The 19570-nt window shown below is 39.2% G+C and overlaps 1 protein-coding gene across 1 annotated transcript in view; it reads right to left on the reverse strand.

The window, feature by feature from the left end:
• Window positions 1–18149, reverse strand: part of NXPE2 (neurexophilin and PC-esterase domain family member 2) — a 38445-nt gene extending 20296 nt beyond the window's left edge. Inside the window, exons 1-2 of the mRNA XM_027563675.1 lie at window positions 18043–18149; window positions 16898–17003 (exon numbers count right to left, since the gene is read on the reverse strand). Coding sequence (XP_027419476.1) covers window positions 16898–17003; window positions 18043–18134 — 198 coding nt within the window. The 5' untranslated portion in view covers window positions 18135–18149. The remainder of the gene's footprint in view (window positions 1–16897; window positions 17004–18042) is intronic.
• Window positions 18150–19570: the final 1421 nt, after the last annotated feature.

The raw sequence follows: 19570 nt of genomic DNA on the forward strand, positions 1-19570 counted from the left end.
CTTAAAAACCTGGAAATAGAACTGCCTTATGTTCCAGCAATCCCACTGCTGGGCATACACACTGAGGAAACCAGAAGGGAAAGAGACACGTGTACCCCAATGTTCATCGCAGCACTGTTTATAATAGCCAGGACATGGAAGCAACCTAGATGTCCATCAGCAGATGAATGGATAAGAAAGCTATGGTACCTATACACAATGGAGTATTACTCAGCCATTAAAAAGAATACATTTGAATCAGTTCTAATGAGGTGGATGAAACTGGAGCCTATTATACAGAGTGAAGTAAGCCAGAAGGAAAAACACCAATACAGTATACTAACACATATATATGGAATTTAGAAAGATGGTAACGATAACCCTGTATACGAGACAGCAAAAGAGACACTGATGTATAGAACAGTCTTATGGACTCTGTGGGAGAGGGAGAGGGTTGGAAGATTTGGGAGAATGGCATTGAATTATTAATAAAATTTAAAAAAAAATAAAAATAAAAATAAAAACAACCCCAAAAAATAAATAAATATATAAAGTTATTACAAAAAAAAAAAAAGAACAATTCTTTGAGTCAAGAAGGCAATTAGTGTCAAAAAAGAAAAGAAAAAAAACCAAAAATTCTAACCTAAATATTTAAAGGACTTGGAGGAGCTCAGGGGAACAAACTAATAAGGAGAATCAGCCATCTTGGTTTCCTTCTTTCTGACAATCAGTTCAGTTCAGTCGCTCAGTCGTGTCCAACTCTTTGCACCCCCATGAATCGCAGCACGCCAGGCCTCCCTGTCCATCACCAACTCCTGGAGTTCACTGAGACTCACGTCCATTGAGTCAGTGATGCCATCCAGCCATCTCATCCTCTGTCGTCCCCTTCTCCTCCTGCCCCCAATCCCTCCCAGCATCAGAGTCTTTTCCAATGAGTCAACTCTTCACATGAGGTGGCCAAAGTACTGGAGTTTCAGCTTTAGCATCATTCTTTCCAAAGAAATCCCAGGGCTGATCTTCAGAATGGACTGGTTGGATCTCCTGGCAGTCCAAGGGACTCTCAAGAGTCTTCTCCAACAACCACAGTTCAAAAGCATCAATTCTTCGGTGCTCAGCCTTCTTCACAGTCCAACTCTCACATCCATACATGACCACAGGAAAAACCATAGCCTTGACTAGACGGACCTTTGTTGGCAAAGTAATGTCTCTGCTTTTCAATATGATATCTAGGTTGGTCATAACTTTCCTTCCAAGGAGTAAGCATCTTTTAATTTCATGGCTGCAGTCACCATCTGCAGTGATTTTGGAGCCAAAAAGAAATAAAGTCTGACACTGTTTCCCCATCTATTTCCCATGAAGTGATGGGACCAGATGTCATGATCTTCATTTTCTGAATATTGAGCTTTAAGCCAACTTTTTCACTCTCCTCTATCACTTTCATCAATGGTCTTCATTAATTTTAACTATGCAATCATGCTTCCTGATTTCTTTACAAAAACAAATATCCAATAGTTCTTATGATATAAAGATCCCAATAACAACTAAATAAAAGAAGAGTCTAGGCTAATAAATGATAAAGGTATTGTGGAAGATTTTGAAGAATTGGAACTAACTCTTCTTGGGACTTCCAGAGTGGACTTTCCATTGATTACTCAGGGTCAAGTTGTGTTTATTCATGGTTTTATTGGTGATGGCCTTTCTGATCAGTGTGGGGTAATAACTCATAGTTTTGATTTGCATTTCTCAGCTAATTAGTGATGCTGAGCATCTTTTTCATGGTGCTTTTCTGAATGTCTCTGAGGGACATTGTCACAACTGAAGCAGTGTTGGGGGGTGAGGAGGCTGAAATGTTGCTGCTAACATCTAGTGGGTAGAGGTCAAGGTGTGTCTTCTGACAATGCACAGGACAGCCCCCAACAACAAATAATTACTGGCCCAGTTGAGAGTTCTACAATTGAGAGACCTGCCCCACAAAAAAATACCTAAGAGTAGGAATTATAAAGGTGTATGGTAAGTGCATCTTTAACTTTACCAGAAACAACCAAATTGTTTTCTAGAACATGTGTATTTTTGACATTCTCACCAGCAATGAAAGTGCCATGTCTTTACCAGCAGTTGAAATTGCAGAGTTTTCATTTTTTGTATTTTTTTTTTTTTTTTGCCATTCTAGTAGGTACATAGGATCAGCTCATCAGAGTTTTAATTTGGATGTCTTTAGTGCCAAATCACATGGATTATATATTTTTATTTTGCTTACTTGCCATCCATTATATCTTTTTGGTGAAGGATCTATTCAAGTTTGGGGGCCTAATTTTTAATTGAATTATTTGCTTTCTTACTGTTGAATTTTGAGAGTTCTTTTTATACAATTGTCCCATGGACAATGTGGAGGTTGGGGGACCAACTCTCCACACAGTCAAAAATCCGAGTATAACTTACAGTCAGCTCTACTTACACTATGTGTCAGGTATACTAGAAGTATAACTCATAGTCATTTACAAACAGTAAATGCAACTCCTCCATACACTTGATTCCACATCCATGGATTCAATCAGCGGCAGATCCTGTAGAACTGGCATGTTTATTGTTGAAAACAATCCACATGTAAGTGGACCTGTGCTGTTCAAACTCATGTTAATCAAGTGTTCACTGTATTTTATAGATACAAGTGCTTTGTTGAATGTATAATTTGCAAATATTTTCTCCCATTCCTTTCCTTGTCATTTCATTCTCTCAACAGTATCTTTTGGAAAGAAAAATGTTTTAACTTTGATGAAGTCCCATATTATTATTTTTTTAATTTTATGGATCATGTTTTTAGCATTGTATCTAAGAAATCTGACTAACCACAGGAGGTTAAGATAATTTGCTTCCTTAAAACTTTTATGGGTTTAACACTTTATGATCCACTTGAGTTAATTTTTGTATAATTTGTGAGGTTTAGGTTGATATTCATTTTATTACCATACAGATGGCTGATGATTCTAACCACATTATAAAACTATCATTTTTCCATTGAACTTCCTTTCTACATTCCTCAAAAGTCAGGTCACCTTATTTGTGTGGCTACATTCCTGGACTTTCTATTCTGTTTTACTCACCTTTGTGTCTATTCCTTCATTAATTCTGTACTGTGTCAACTACTGTATCTTTATAATGAGTCTTGAATTATTTTAGTGTGGCTTCCAACTCTATTCTTCTTTTTAAAACTTGCTTTGTCTGTGCTACTTCCTTTGCTTTTCCATATAAATTTTAGAATTATCTTATCTAGATCAACAAAAATTCCTGTGAAGATTTTGTTTCAAATCATGTTAAATCTATAGTTTGATGACAGTTATATTGAGTCTTCCAATCCATGAACACTGTATGTGTTCAACACTGTATGAACATTTTTATGTATATAATATTTTTTTCAGTATTTTAAAGTTTCAGACTATAAATTCTGCCTTATTTGGTTGGGATTTTATCTCAGGATTTCATTTTTTAATCGCTTGTAAATGGCATTATGTAGATTGATGCTTTTGAACTGTGGTGTTGGAGAAGACTCTTGAGAGTCCCTTGGACTGCAAGGAGATCCAACCAGTCCATCCTAAAGGAGATCAGTCCGGAATATTCATTGGAGGGACTGATGCTGAAGCTGAAACTAATACTTTGGCCACCTGATGCAAAGAGCTGACTCATTTGAAAAGACCCTGATGCTGGGAAAGATTGAAGGCAGGAGGAGAAAGGGACGACAGAGGATGAGATGGTTGGATGGCATCCCGACTCAATGGACGTGGTTTGGGTGGACTCCAGGAGTTGGCGATGGACAGGGAGGCCTGGCGTGCTGCGGTTCATGGGGTCACAAAGAGTCTGACACGACTGAGCGACTGAACTGAACTGAAATAGCATTATGTGGGTTTTTATATCTGATTTTTCACTGCTAAAATTATGGTGTACAGAAAAAAACTGAATTTTGTGTTACCCTTATAGCCTATGACCTTGATAAAATTACGTAATAGTTCTGGGAGCATTTTTGTCGGCTCTTCAGGATTTTCTATGTGGCCGATCAAGTCACCTGGGACAAATAGAGCAAATAGGTTCGGTTTTATCCCCTCATTTCCAGTGTATGTGCTTTACTTCCTCTTTCTTCTCTTGCTACAATGGCCAGCCCTTCCAGTATGATGTTAAACAGAAGTGGTGAAAATGGACATCCTTGCCTTCTTTACAGTCTCGGGGATTAAGAATCCTTTTCACCATTAAGAATTATGTTAGCTCTATATTTGCTATGGATGTACTTTAATGGGTTAAAGAGGTTCTCTTTCATTCCTAGCTTGCTAAAGGTTTTGTCATAAATGACATGTGAATCTTATCAAATGTTTTCTGTATAAATTGATATGATCAAGTATTTTTTTCTTCTGTAGCCTGTTGACATGGTTGAATATTTTGATTGATTTTTAAAAACATTAAACCAGCAATTGTATTCCTGGGATAAAATCCAGTTAGTTATGGTCTATTAGTCTTGTTCTATATTGCTAGGTTTGATTTGTTAATATTTTGTTGAGGATGTTTGCGCCTATGTTCATAAAGCATATTGGTCTGTTATTTTATTTCCTTGTACTCTTTGGGCATCAGTATAATGTTGGCCTAATAACATAATTTAGGGATTTTCCTTTCTCTTCTATCCTTTAGAAAAAGAGACTGCGTAAAATTAGTGTTCTTTATTTTTTAAGTATGTGATAGAATTTTACCATGTAAAATGACTATCTGGGCCTAGATGTTTCTATTTTGGAAGAGTTTTAACTATTCAGAACATCTATTTATTCTTGGTGACTTTTGGTAGTTTATGTCATTAAGGTATTCATCCATTTTATCTAAGTTGCCAAATTTACATTCATAGAGTAGCTTGTGGTTTTCCATTATTATCTTTAATGTCTGTAATTTCCTTAATAATGTCTCTTTTGCCAATGCTAATATTGGTTATTTATACCTACTCTTTCTTTTTTCAATATCAGTTTGGCTAAAGTTTGATCAATTCTATTAATCATTTTAAAGAACCAACTTTTGTTCTATTGATTTTCTCCATTGTATTTGTTTCCAATTTTAATGATTTCTACTGTAATATTCATTATTTCCTTATTTCTGCTTTCTCTTCTTGTTCTTTAAGGTGGAAATTAGATTATTGATTTTGTACCTTTCTTCTTTTTTAAAATAACCACTTAATTTATAAATGAGTTATACATGAAAGAAAAAAAGAACAAATTCAAAAGTATAGTTGTTGACTCCTGCATTGCTCTTCTTTCACTTATAAATTTCACTCTACTACCTTAGCTGTACTGGAAACACAACAAATATTAATGTTATATTGCCATTTTTGTTTAGTTCAAAATGTTCTCTCATGTCCCTTGAAGCTTATTCTTTGATTCATGGATTATGGAGAATTGTGTCACTTAATTTCCAAATGCTGAGAGATTTACCAGTTATTGTTCTGTTACTGATTTCCAGTATAATTTCATTATGGTCAGAGAACAAACTTTGTGTAATTTCAGTCACTTTAAAGTCTATTAAGGTTTATTTTATGACTTTAGATATGTTCTATCTTGGTGAATGTTTTATGTGCACTGAAAATATATATTCTGCTATTGCTGGGTGAAATGTTCTGTAAATGTCAAACAGATTCAGTTAATTGTATTCTTTAGTTCTTCTATATTTTTGCTGACTGTTTTAGATTCCTAGGGCTGCCATTACAAATTGTCACTAATTTGGTGGCTTAAAACAACATAAATGTATTCTCTCACAGTTATGAAGGCCAGAATTCTAAAATCAAGATGTCAACAGATACGATTCCTTCTGGGGGTTCTGAAGGAGCGTATACTCCATGCCTCTCTCCTAGCTTCTGGTGGATGCTGGCAGTCCTTGGTATTCTTGGCCTACAGAAGCATCACTGCCATCTCTGCCATCAGATTCACCTTCCCCTTGTGCATCCTCTCCCTTCTTCTCTTTTAAAAGGACACTTGTCATGGGCTTTAGGGTCCACCCAGGATGATTGCATCTCAAGATTAAAATCAAAGATGCAATTAAAGTTGCTAATCAGCTGACCTTAAAATAGGGAATACTGCATTATATTGAATTACCTAGGTGGGCCAAATGTAACAAGGGTCCTCAAAAGTAAAACAGGGGAAAAAAAAAAAAAAAAAGGAGGAAGGCAAAGGAGGGAGGACCAGACAGCCGGCTAAGAAGAACTTGGCCCAAAGTTGCTGGCTTTCACTGATGGAGGAGCCAAGAAAAGCAGACAAATTCTAGAAGCTAGAAAAGGCAAGGGCATGTACTCTCCCACAGAGTGTCCAGAAAGGTGTACATACTGTCAACACCTTGACTTTAGCCCAGTTGAACCTCATTCTGGAATTTTGACCTCAAGAAACCTAACATAAAATACATTTGTATGGTGTAAGCCACCAAGTTGGTGATAATATGTCACAGCAGTGGTTATAATACAGTTATAACTACTGTCTTAAAGTTTTTGATGACTTCAACAGCTATGTGTCTAAGAGTTAGTAACTTTGCTTATTCTCCTGAAAGTTACAGTTTTCCGGGTTCCTCATATGCTAAATCGTTTTGGCTCAGATACTGGATATTTTAACTATTGTGCTATGAGGTTCGGGTCTTGTTAAACCCTAAAGATAATGTTGATTTTTTTTTTAACCAGGCAATCAAACCTAGTTAGGGTAAACCCATAACTTCCAACCTACTTTTTACAAGCCCTAGTTTCAAGGTCTGTTCAGTTCTGTAAGCCTTTGCCTGTACTGTTTGAATCTGTCCCATGCATCTAACATCCAGTGGCCACCCTGGGACCTGGGCAATGTCCAGCCTGTAGTTCAATTCCCCCAAGCCTTTAGCATGCTATTTAGGGTAAGAGTGACACGGGCTAACCTCCGCTTTGTGGGATAACCCTTTTGAGCTTTGTCTTCTCTGCCCACTCTATGGAATCCCTACTTTTGGCCCTTCAGCCAGGCAAATGGGGCAAGAAGAAGGTTTCGTAGCCTGCATGAGAAACTTAACATGTTTCCCTATAACTCCTGTAGCACCTGAATCAGGCAGGAGCATTTGAACAAGGCCCAGGTGGCTCAGTGGTAAAGAATCTGCCTGACAGGCAGGAGACGTGGGTTTGATCCCTGAGTCTGGGACATCTCCTGGAGTAGGAAAATGGCACTCCAGCATTTTTGCCTGGGAAATCCCACGGACAAAGGAGCCTTGGGGGGCTACCGTCCATGGACTCACAAAGAACTGGGCACATCTTAGCTACTAAACAACAACAATAACTGATAAAGGCAATCTAAGTACCTCATGAGGATCTACTCTTAAGGGATATGCACTTCGGGCAAGATTCAGGTTGCAATGAGATGTTTAATCTGAACAGTAGTATAGCAGTGAGCGAACAAAAACTATTTTTAGACAACTGTAAATTCACACATATATAAAAATAACAATAGAATAAAGTAAATACAAAAAAATAAGAATAACAGAGAGACCTCATGTATCCTTTACCCAGTTTCAACAATAGCACCTTGTAAAACTGTAGTAAAATGTCACAACCAGCATATTGACACTGAATATAATCAAGATGGGGCTCCCCTGGTGGCTCAGATATTAAAGAACCTGCCTGCAATACAGGAGACCTAGGTTGGATCCCAGGTCAGGAAGATCCCCTGGAGAAGGGAATGGCTAACAACTCCAGTATTCTTGCCTGGAGAATTGATGGACAGAGGAGCCTGTCAGGCTACAGTCATAGGGTCACAAAGAGTAGGACATGACTGAGAGACTAACACTCAGATAATCAAGATACAGAATATTTCCATCACCATCTGCCTCCTTCATATAGCCCTTTTTAGTCACACTTAGTCCCTCCCATTCCCACCCCTTCTTAATCCATTATCCTTTATTCTCCCTTCCTCCATTGTTTGAAGAATATTGTGTAGTGAAATCACATAATATATGAGCCATAAATATGAGCTAGGGAAAACAATTTTGTGCCTGACCCTTAAAATGAGTCATAGAAAGGGGAATGTCTCTTTAAGATAGATAGTAGTAGTAGGGCGGGGATCAGGATTCAGCACTCAATTTCTCCTACCCAGTTGCCTCATTCCTTTGACAACCTGTTTCAAAGATACTTATTTCAAATATAAATATTAAGGATATATATTTTTTTTCAAGTGTATATTAGAGATAAATATAGAGTAAATACAAATGCATATTAAATATAAATACTTAATTTAAATGCATTTATATTTCCCATATATAGGCCCTAATATATACTGTATTTTTCAGAAGACTCTAAGATCTTCTGAAAGATTTTAGAGTCTTCTAAGATATGTCTAACCAAATTTCACTAATATCACTACATAATCCTCCTATCATCCATCATGTTCTAATGATTGGTAGCTTCTATTCAACTCATTGACTGAAAATTTTGAAGAAATTGGCTTATATAGTCTTCATCATTAAAAATCCTGATAACCTCCAAGCAGCCCTCAACATCCAGGAGGCAACTCCTCCAATAACTGAATTTTTTTGTTCCTAAACTTTAAAAATCTAAAAAAGTCGTCAGGGACTTCCTGGTGGTCTAGAGGCTAAGACTCCTTTCTCCCAATGCAGGGGCGTGGGTTCGATTCCTGGTCAGGGAACTAAATCCAAGATCCTGCATACCACAACGAAGACTTGGTACAGCCAAATAAATAAATTTTTTTTTTTAATTCTTATTTTAAAAAAAAAGATCCAGTGCTTCCCTGGTGGCTCAGTGGTAAAGAATCCACCCGCCAATGCAGGAGACATGTTTGATCCCTGTTCCAGGAAGATCCCACATGCCGCAGGGCAGCTTAGCCCATGCGCCACAACTAAGCCTGTGCCCTAGAGCCCAGGGACCTGCAGCTACTGAGCCCTGAAATCCACATGTCCCAGAGCCCATGCTCAGCAAGAAGAGAAGCCACCATGATGAGAAGCCCATGTACTGCAACTAGAGAGCAGCCACCGCTCACCTCAGACAGAGAAAAGCCCACACAGTAACAAAAACCCAGTACAGCCAAAAATAAATTAATTAATTAAAAAAAATTTTAATCCAAATAAATTTTTTTAAGTAGTCATATAGCAATTCAACTTTCTGTTACCCTTCCCTACTTAATTTTTTTTCCCCACATTTTTTTCCTCTACTTCCTATTTACTTCTGTTAACTTCTTTCCATAGGAATTTAAATGTATTCACGTATCTCCCATATTATACAAAGAACTGCTATACTAAAACTTTTGCTTATTCCCTAAACCTACCCAGTTAAACTTCTCGGGAGTTCTTGTCAGTCTCTTTCTCTCCTCCCACTCACTTCACAGACCAGTGCTCTTTTTGTTCCTTGGGGCAATAGCTTTAGCAACATTTTTTTTTTCTTTTCTTAAATTTGTATTGCGGTATAGTAGATTTACATTGTGTTAGTTTCAGGTGTACAGCAAAGTGAATCAGTTATACATATACATATATCCAGAGCTGACTCATTTGAAAAGACCCTGATGCTGGGAAAGATTGAGGGCGGGAGGAGAAGGGGACGACAAAGGATGAGATGGCTGGATGGCATCACCGACTCAATGGACATGAGTTTGGGTAAACTCCGGGAGTTGGTGATGGACAGGGAGGCCTGGCATGCTGCGGTTCATGGGGTTGCAAAGAGTCGGACATGACTGAGCGACTGAACTGAACTGAACTGTTTCTTAGGTTCTTTTCCCATATAGACCATTACAGAGTACTGAGTAGAGTTTCTTGTGCTGTATAGTAGGCCCTTTCCTTTTCACTCTGTAGCTCACCCAAGGAATTGTCACCCACATCAATAAGCTAAGCTGCCATTTATATTCTGCTGCTGCTGCTAAGTCGCTTCAATCGTGTCCAACTCTGTGCGACCCCATAGACAGCAGCCCATCAGGCTCCCCCGTCCCTGGGATTCTCCAGGCAAGAGCACTGCAGTGGGTTGCCATTTCCTTCTCCAAAGCATGAAAGTGAAAAGTGAAAGTGAAGTTGCTCAGTCGTGTCTGATTCTTAGCGACCCCATGGACTGCAGCCTACCAGGCTCCTCCATCCATGGGATTTGCCAGGCAAGAGTACTGGAGTGGGGTGCCACTAAATCCATTTTTCTAAACAACATCTTTCTTAGCTTCAGCTTTGTATATTCAAGTCTACTGAAGCAACTTCTCCCTTTAGATGACCTAAAAGCACCTCCAACATAGACTGTTCATATCTAAACTTGTCTTTTTTCTTCCAAAACTATTTCTCTTACTCTATTCTATACTTCAACGAATGGCATCACCAGCTGGGCAGTTGTTATCTGGAATAATTCCTACTTAATTCCACATCCTCACCCTTGCCCCACAGTCAATTTATTCCTGTCAATTCTAACTCAAATTCCTTGACTTTTTTCCATCCTCATTGTTATACCTTATTTCAGGTCACCATTATATCTCACCAAGACCACTGAGCAGTCCTCATTTTGTAATTTAAAGAAATTTATTTGTTAAGCACCTACTATGTGCCAACCACTGTTCTGGGCACTTGGGATATACCAACAAATAAATAATGATAAAAATCCTTCTCTTATGGAGGTCACCTTACAGCAGGCCAAGAGAGACAATAATCAATGAACAGAGTAAATAAATAAATTATATAGTATTTTAGAAAGTGAAAAGTATTATCGTTATTTTTTAAAGTCAGAGTAAGGGAAATGCTAAGTGGTGGGGTGGGGGTCATTTCTAGTGCTAAATAAAGATGACATTTGAGCAAAGACCTGAAGGCAGAGCACTAGCTACATGAAAACTTGGAGGAAGAATAAGCAGAGGAATTGGCCAGTGCAAGAATACCTAGATCCTTTTTTATGAAAGGTCCTAAATCCTTTCATAAAAAACCCTGACTAAGACACTGAGCCAGGAAGTCTGAACCCCGCCATGTTTCCCCTGAAGTTGGGAGCATGGCATTTTTCTTTTAGAAATACAATCTCAGGATCTTGAACACAAAGATTATGTCCTATATTTCTGTATCCCTAATACCCAGTTCAGCCCTGACACACAATCTATACCCAACAAAGGTTTGTTGAATGAATGATTGGATCAGGCTGAGACTGGAGGCAGGGAAATTAATGAGGGGACTATTTCAACACCATAGATGAGAAATGACAAAGGACTTGACTAAATCAAGACTCTGGGGATGGAGATAAAAGGATAGATACAAGAGAAACAGGAGGTAGAATTTAGGAGATTCGTGACTGATTGCTTGTGCAGAGAGAATTGGTTTAGTTGACTAATGGGCTGAGGCAACACAGGAGACATAGGAGAAAGCACAGAGAATTTGTTTCCATATGATTCTGTTTTGCCAAGGAGGGAGGCAAGGAAGAAGATAACCTCTGTGTGCTTTTCTCTGTGTTGGTAACACTAGTGAAACTGAGGTGCAGATAACCAAGGAATGAATTCAAGAGTGAGGCACAGAAAAGATCTCAGATCTGGAAATACAAAGGCAGTGATTCTCAAACTTCAGTGAGTGTGAGAATCAGCTGGGGGACTTGTTGAAACTTTATCATTCTGTTCATTTTTATTGGGGTACAGTTGTCTTCTGGTCTAAAGTAAAGTTATTCATTTATATATATATATATATATATATATATATATATATATATATATATATTCTTTTTCAGATTCTTTTTCATTATAGGTTATTACAAGATATTGAATAAAGTTCCCTGTTCTATATAGTAGGTCCTGCTGTTTTTCTATTTGGCGGGGGGGCTGTGCTGCACAGCATGTGCTATCTTTAGCTCCCCAAGCAGAAATCAGTTCCCTGTTGTGGAATCAGAGTCTGAACCACTGGATCACCAAGGTCCCTCTATTTTGTATACAGTAGTGTGTATCTGTTAATCCTAAACTCCTAATTTACCCCTCCCCCATCCCTACTTTCCCTTTAGTAACCATAAGATTGTTTTCCAAGTCTGTGAGTCTATTTCTGTTCTGAAAATAACCTCACTTGTATCATTTATTATATTCCACAAATAAGTGATATCATACAACATTTGTCTTTCTCTGACTTGCTGAAGTGAACTTAGTATGATAAACTCTAGCTCCATCCATGTTGCTGCAAATGGCCTTATTTCATTCTTTTATATGGCTGGGTAATATCCCACTGAGTATGTATTCCACATCTTCTTTATCCATTCCTCTGTTGATGGACACTTAGGTTGCTTCCATGTCTTGGCTGTTGTAGACAGTGCTGTTATGAACATTGGTGTACTTGTATCTTTTCTGATTAGATTTTTCAAAACTTCATTTTAGGCTCAAGTCCAGAGATTTGTTTTTAGCAACTTTGGAGTAGGGCTCAGGAATCTGCATTTTACACACACATGCACAAACATGGGCATTTCAGTGTAGATTGTCCAGGCCTCACTTTAAGAAACACAAATATTTGTGGATGGGACCTGAGCATATGAATTAAAGAGTACAAGCATGAACAAGAAGAAGATTGATGGAAGAAATCTAGAAGACACATATTTACAGAGAGGGTTCACAGAGAGATGGAAGAAATCTAGAAGACACATATTTACAGACAGGGTTCACAGAGAGGAAGTTTCTGAGCTGTGGTTTGAGAGCTCTACAGTTTACCAGTTTCCATCATTGTCTGAACATCCTAGATTTGTGGTCCTTCTCATTTGGAGGTGAGGGTCTGTATTAGACCAAGGTGGAATAGATAACTTTGAAAAGAAGCTCGGCTCAAATTTAGAAGACGCTTGAATGGTTAAGGAGTTGATCTCTTCAGCACTACCCTCTGAAAGCCATTGGTGAAAGTTTTTGATCAGGACAAGAAGATGATGAAAACAGAATTTTTGAAAGATCAGATTTGTACTGAATGGTTGAGAAGAGGAAAAAGTAAAGCAAAATCAGTTCTTAAAAAGACTGAGGAAAAGGAAAATCAAGAAACATGAACTGAACTATGTAAAGAATTGCAACAGACCACGCAGAAGTGCCGCGGAGAGGAGCTACCCCACGCCCAAGGTCAGGGGTGGCGACCGAGAGTGCCAGGCTGTGTGCGTGTAGGAGGGCCGAGAGGAACTACTCCACGTTCAAGGTCAGGAGGGGCAACATCATCCAAAGTAAAGAGCAGCTATGAAGAGACACCCCACGTCCAAGGTAAGAGAAACCCAAGTAAGACGGTAGGTTTTGCAAGAGGGCATCAGAGGGCAGACCTGAAACCATACTCACAGAAAACTAGCCAATCTAATCACACAGACCACAGCCTTGTCTAACTCAATGAAACCAAGCCGTGCCGTCTGGGGCCACTCAAGACGGAGGGGTCATGGTGGAGAGGTCTGACAGAATGTGGTCCACTGGAGAAGGGAATGGCAAACCACTTCAGTATTCTTGCCTTGAGAACCCCATGAACAGTATGAAAAGGCAAAATGATAGGATACTGAAAGAGGAACTCCCCAGGTCAGTAGGTGCCCAATATGCTACTGGATATCAATGGAGAAATAACTCCAGAAAGAATGAAGGGATGGAGCCAAAGCAAAAACAATACCCAGTTGTGAATGTGACTGGTGATAGAAGCAAGGTCCAATGCTGTAAAGAGCAATATTGCATAGGAACCTGGAATGTTAGGTCCATGAGTCAAGGCAAATTGGAAGTGGTCAAACAAGAGATGACAAGAGTGAATGTCGACATTCTAGGAATCAGTGGCTAAATGGACTGGAACGGGTGAATTTAACTCAGATGACCATTATATCTACTACTGCAGGCAGGAATCCCTCAGAAGAAATGGAGTGGCCATCATGCTCAACAAAAGAGTCCGAAATGCAGTATTTGGATGCAATCTCAAAAACAACAGAATGATCTCTGTTCATTTCCAAGGCAAACCATTCAATATCATGATGATCCAAGCCTATGCCCCAAGCAGTAAGGCTGAAAAACCTGAAGTTGAACGGTTCTGTGAAGACCTACAAGACCTTTTAGAACTAACATCCAAAAAAGATGTCCTTTTCATTATAGGGGACTGGAATGCAAAAGTAGGAAGTCAAGAAACACCTGGAGTAACAGGCAAATTTGGCCTTGGAGTACGGAATGAAGCAGGGCAAAGGATAACAGACTTTTGCCAAGAGAATGCACTGGTCATAGTAAACACCCTCTTCCAACAACACAAGAGAAGATTCTACATATGGATATCACCAGATGGTCAACACCGAAATCAGATTGATTATGTTCTTTGCAGCCAAAGATGGAGAAGCTCTATACAGTCAGCAAAAACAAGACTGGGAGCTGACTGTGGCTCAGATCATGAACTTATTGCCAAATTCAGACTGAAATTGAAGAAAGTAGGGAAAAGTAAAGTAGGTCATTCAGGTATGACCTAAATCAAATCCCTTATGATTATACAGTGGAAGTGAGAAATAGGTTTAAGGGACTAGATCTGATAGACAGAGTACCTGAAGAACTACGGACAGAGGTTCGTGACATTGTACAGAAGACAGGGATCAAGACCATCCCCATGGAAAAGAAATGCAAAAAAGAAAATGGCTGTCTGAGGAGGCCTTACAAATAGCTGTGAAAAGAAGAGAAGTGAAAAGCAAAGGAGAAAAGAAAAAATATAAACATCTGAATGCAGAGTTCCAAAGAATAGCAAGGATAGATAAGAAAGCCTTCCTCAGCAATCAGTGCAAAGAAATAGAGGAAAACAATAGAATGGGAAAGACTAGAGACCTCTTCAAGAAAATTAGAGATACCAAGGGAACATTTCATGCAAAGATAGGCTCAATAAAGGACAGAAATGGTATGGACTTAACAGAAGCAGAAGATATTAAGAAGAGATGGCAAGAATACATAGAAGAACTGTACAAAAAAGATCTTCACGACCCAGATAATCATGACGATGTGATCACTTACCTAGAGCCAGACATCCTGGAATGTGAAGTCAAGTGGCCTTAAAAGCATCACTATGAACAAAGCTAGTGGAGGTAAGGAATTCCAGTTGAGCTATTTCAAATCCTGAAAAATGATGTGAAAGTGCTACACTCAATATGCCAGCAAATTTGGAAAACTCAGCAGTGGCCACAGGACTAGAAAAGGTCAGTTTTCATTCCAATCCCAAAGAAAGGCAATGCCAAAGAATGTTCAAACTACCGCACAATTGCACTCATCTCACACGCTAGTAAAGTAATGCTCAAAATTCTCCAAGCCAGGCTTCAGCAATATGTGAACCGTGAACTTCCAGATGTTCAAGCTGGAATTTAGATAAGGCAGAGGGACCAGAGATCAAATTGCCAACATCCACTGGATCATCGAAAAAGCAAGAGAGTTCCAAAAAACATCTATTTCTGCTTTATTAACTATGCCAAAGCCTTTGACTGTGTGGATCATAATAAACTGAGGAAAATTCTGAAAGAGATGGGAATACCAGATCACCTGACCTTCCTCTTGAGAAACCTATATGCAAGTCAGGAAGCAACAGTTAGAACTGGACATGGAACAACAGACTGGTTTCAAATAGGAAAAAGAGTACGTCAAAGCTGTATATTATCACCCTGCTTATTTAACTTATATGCAGAGTACATCATGAGAAACGCTGGGCTGGAAGAAGCACAAGCTGGAATCAAGGTTGCCAGGAGAAATATCAATAACCTCAGATATGCAGATGACACCACCCTTATGGCAGAAAGTGAAGAGGAACTCAAAAGCCTCTTGAAGAAAGTGAAAGAGGAGAGTGAAAAAATTGGCTTAAAGCTCAACATTCAGAAAACTAAAACCATGGCATCTGGTCCCATCACTTCATGGGAAATAGATAGGGAAACAGTGGAAACAATGTCAGATTTTATTTTTGGGGCTCCAAAATCACTGCAGATGGTGACTGCAGCCATGAAATTAAAAGACGCTTACTCCTTGGAAGGAAAGTTATGACCAATCTAGATGTCATATTCAAAAGCAGAGACATTACTTTGCTAACAAAGGTCCATCTAGGCAAGGCTATGGTTTTTCCAGTAGTCACATATGGATATGAGAGTTGGACTGTGAAGAAAGCTGAGCGCTGAAGAATTGATGCTTTTGAACTGTGGTGTTGGAGAAGACTTTTGAGTCCCTTGGACTGCAAGGAGATCCAACCAGTCCATTCTAAAGGAGATCAGTCCTGGGTGTTCTTTGGAAGGAATGATGCTAAAGCTGAAACTCCAGTACTTTGGCCACCTCATGTGAAGAGTTGATTCATTGGAAAAGACCCTGAGGCTGGGAGGGATTGTGGGCAGGAGGAAAAGGGGACGACAGAGGATGAGATGGCTGGATGGCATCACCGACTCGATGCACATGAGTTTGGATGAATTCTGGGAGTTGGTGATGGACAAGGAGGTCTGGCGTGCTGTGATTCATGGGATTGGAAAGAGTCGGACACAACTGAGTGACTGAACTGAACTGATGTAAAGAATTGGGGGGAAAAAAAACTGAAAAAGGCAAGGACTGACATGGAGATAATTGGATTGGAGGCTCAGAGGCCAAGGTTGGAGAAAATGCTTAGGCAGAATGGTTAGCAGTGCCAAACACTACATAGGGGCTGCAATCTACCTGTCACTCAAAAAATAAGAATAATAGAATGCATATTGTTAAAGGAATTACTGCTTAACAAAGGATGACCTTGAGATGGTACAGGGAGGGAGGTGGCGGGGGGTGGGTTCAGGATGGGGAACATGTGTACGCCCGTGGTGGATTCACGTTGATGTGTGGCAGAACCAATACAATATTGTAAAGTAAAAAAAAAAAAAAAAAGGATCCTCTCACCCACATCTATTGCTAAGATTACATGCTTTTAACATTTAATTCTTGCGTTAATCCCAGTGAACATTCCAACATTCCATTGTGACCTTTTCTGAAATGCTGAAAAAGGAAACAATACCTACCTTTGTATGGTCTTTGAGAGAGAAGGAAATGACCCAGAAAGCTAATATGAACATCCACATCAGCAGTAATTTATGAGCTATGGCATTTGGAAACAAAGCGAGGAGCCTATAAGAGAGGACAGGAAAAACAGTCACATGTTGAATCAAATAAACATGACATTGCTCTGCATACCTAGCTTCCTCCTCAGTACTTTTCCAGAATAGCTTATGTTCTAGACAGCTGCCCTTTTCTGGGTTTCCAGGATGTTCCATCGTAGGTTCTATTAGAAATCAGAAACAACTGTCCTCCCCAAAGAAAAGAACTGAACTAGGTGAAGCAGGATAGAACTCCTGGTTCCTAACTCTCAGATGAATTTTTCATTTGAGTCATATCAGGGATCTCGCATTAATGGCTTAGCAGTTGTTGCAGCAGCAGCAGCAGGTGTAGTGAGGTTTTACAGCTGTTTACCCTAAGAAACAGGTTTTTTTTTCTGATGCCCTCTAATGAATTCTGGTCTCTAAATCTCTCTCAGACACACACACACACACACACACACACACACACACACACGCATGCACGCACACACACACGCATATATGCATTATCTGGTATCCTGTCTCCCTGAAGCAGGTGAGGCTTCCTTCTAAATCTCCCTTTTGCTTTCTTAGGCAGCTTATTCCACCTCAGGTTTTTAATCGCCTCATGTTGAAGTAGTTTAGAAACATTGCCATAAAGGGCAAGAGTATATTCTTTAGAGAAGGTCACTGTTGAGTGGCCAGAATTTTAGTTTGTTTTGCAAACATAGAATGCCAAAAGTATGTGGCAAAGAGCTAAATTATGGCAACACTTCCCAAACTTCTTTTGCCTGAGACACACAGTAAGATCATATTAAATCTCATTTCAGGGCACACACACACATGTATACACACACATATCACAAGTTTCATAAACAATGCTTATTTGTACTGCATCCATTGTACTATGATATTTTCTAGTTATTATATTTATTCTATGTGACTATTTCATTTTAAAAGTATTTTTTTCATGCCCCAATAAAACTCATTTTCATCCCCTACGGGGTGGCACCATTTGAAAATCCCTGATGGGTCTATGGTTCTCCCTCCTGTTTCTGCCATTATACCTACAAATAAGAGTTGGACAGTACCTATGAATGAATGTCTTCTCCATCATATTCTCATATTCTCTCACAGGAATTACAGCCGTCCAGACTTTCTTCAGATAAAGCAGTCTTTGCATTTATTTCGGGACTGGACTTTGCCTATAAGCTTCATTGATCAAAAGCTGAAATGCCATTGGTGGCTCAAGTGTGACTCATAGGATCACAGCCCTGCCCCTGCTCACTTCACAGAACCAGAGAAAGAAGCCAGGAGGAGGAGGAAATTCATTTTAGAAAACAGACACATCTAATCCCAGCCCATGGTCACCTCTTACTGCAGTCTTACACTTTTTACGTATTTACATAATGAATTTCCCTTGCTTATGCCCTCATTTCCCTGTCACGTGGAATTAGTTACTTACACAATAGCAGAAGTATCTGAAAAACTGGAAAGAAGGAAAATAGCCTTTGACCACAGTTGCTGAATGACTAAGATTTGATTTGACTGGTTCTTCTCAACATTCAGGTTGTATTCTTTGTAAAGTCTTCCCCTTGCTCTAAGCAACTACATCGATTGAGCAATCCAACAATGATGATCTAGATTAAATCTCAGGCTGTAAAAGGAGGAGGCATAGGTCTTAATCACACCGTAGCCTGCCTCTGTAACAGGATAGGGGAGCATCCAAAAGAGAAAATTCTATGGACAGAGCCCATAGAATGGACTCCATGCTAAAATTCTATTGGCAAAGATTCAGACACGTCTGAGCGACTGAGTATGCATGCACACTTGCATAACGATAACTACAGAGATGAATATCTAGGTAGAGATGTGTATATAGGTGTTGTTCTTTAGGCACTAAGTTATGTCTGACTCTGCAACCCTATGGACTGTAGCCCATCAGGATCCTCTGTCCATGGATTTCCTGGACAAGAATACTAGAGTGGCTTGCCATTTCCTTCTCCAAAAGATCTTCCCAAGCCAGGAGTTGAACCCAGGTCTCCTGCGTTTGCAGGTGGATTCTTTACCAGTGAACCACCAGGGAAGCCCATATATAGATAGACATATGTTTATTTCACATACATACTATGATGTACACATAACATTTGTGTGTTTGCATCTGTATTAATCTATACATATAACTGTATGGCTATCAGGACTGTGATCACAGCATGTAGGAGACTGGCACAGAGATTGAGTAGATAATTTCTAAAGGAATATATTGAAAGAAAAGAGTTCTAGATCCTGCCAATCCTTCCCTGCCCCTTCTAAGGCATATTTCTGTCTATTGCCTTGTACTACTCAAATTCTGACAATGATAATAGTGCATCCAGGATTCTTAAAGTAAACCCTAACAGCCTTCTCTCATGTAGAAATAAGTGAAAACACTTGGCTCCCTAAATTTTTGATGATAAATGTATGCTCCGAGCCACAGCATAATTCCCACAGTCCCTTAGATAATAGCATAGTAAACAGACAAATGCTTTGTACCCCTAAAATATGTAATTAACTCATTTTGTTTATATAAGAGTTGCTGAGCTAGTTGGGATAGTTACTACCACCCTGAGACACAGAGAG

The sequence above is a fragment of the Bos indicus x Bos taurus genome, chromosome 15 (assembly GCF_003369695.1).
Source record: "Bos indicus x Bos taurus breed Angus x Brahman F1 hybrid chromosome 15, Bos_hybrid_MaternalHap_v2.0, whole genome shotgun sequence".
Taxonomy (NCBI): Eukaryota; Metazoa; Chordata; class Mammalia; order Artiodactyla; family Bovidae; genus Bos; species Bos indicus x Bos taurus.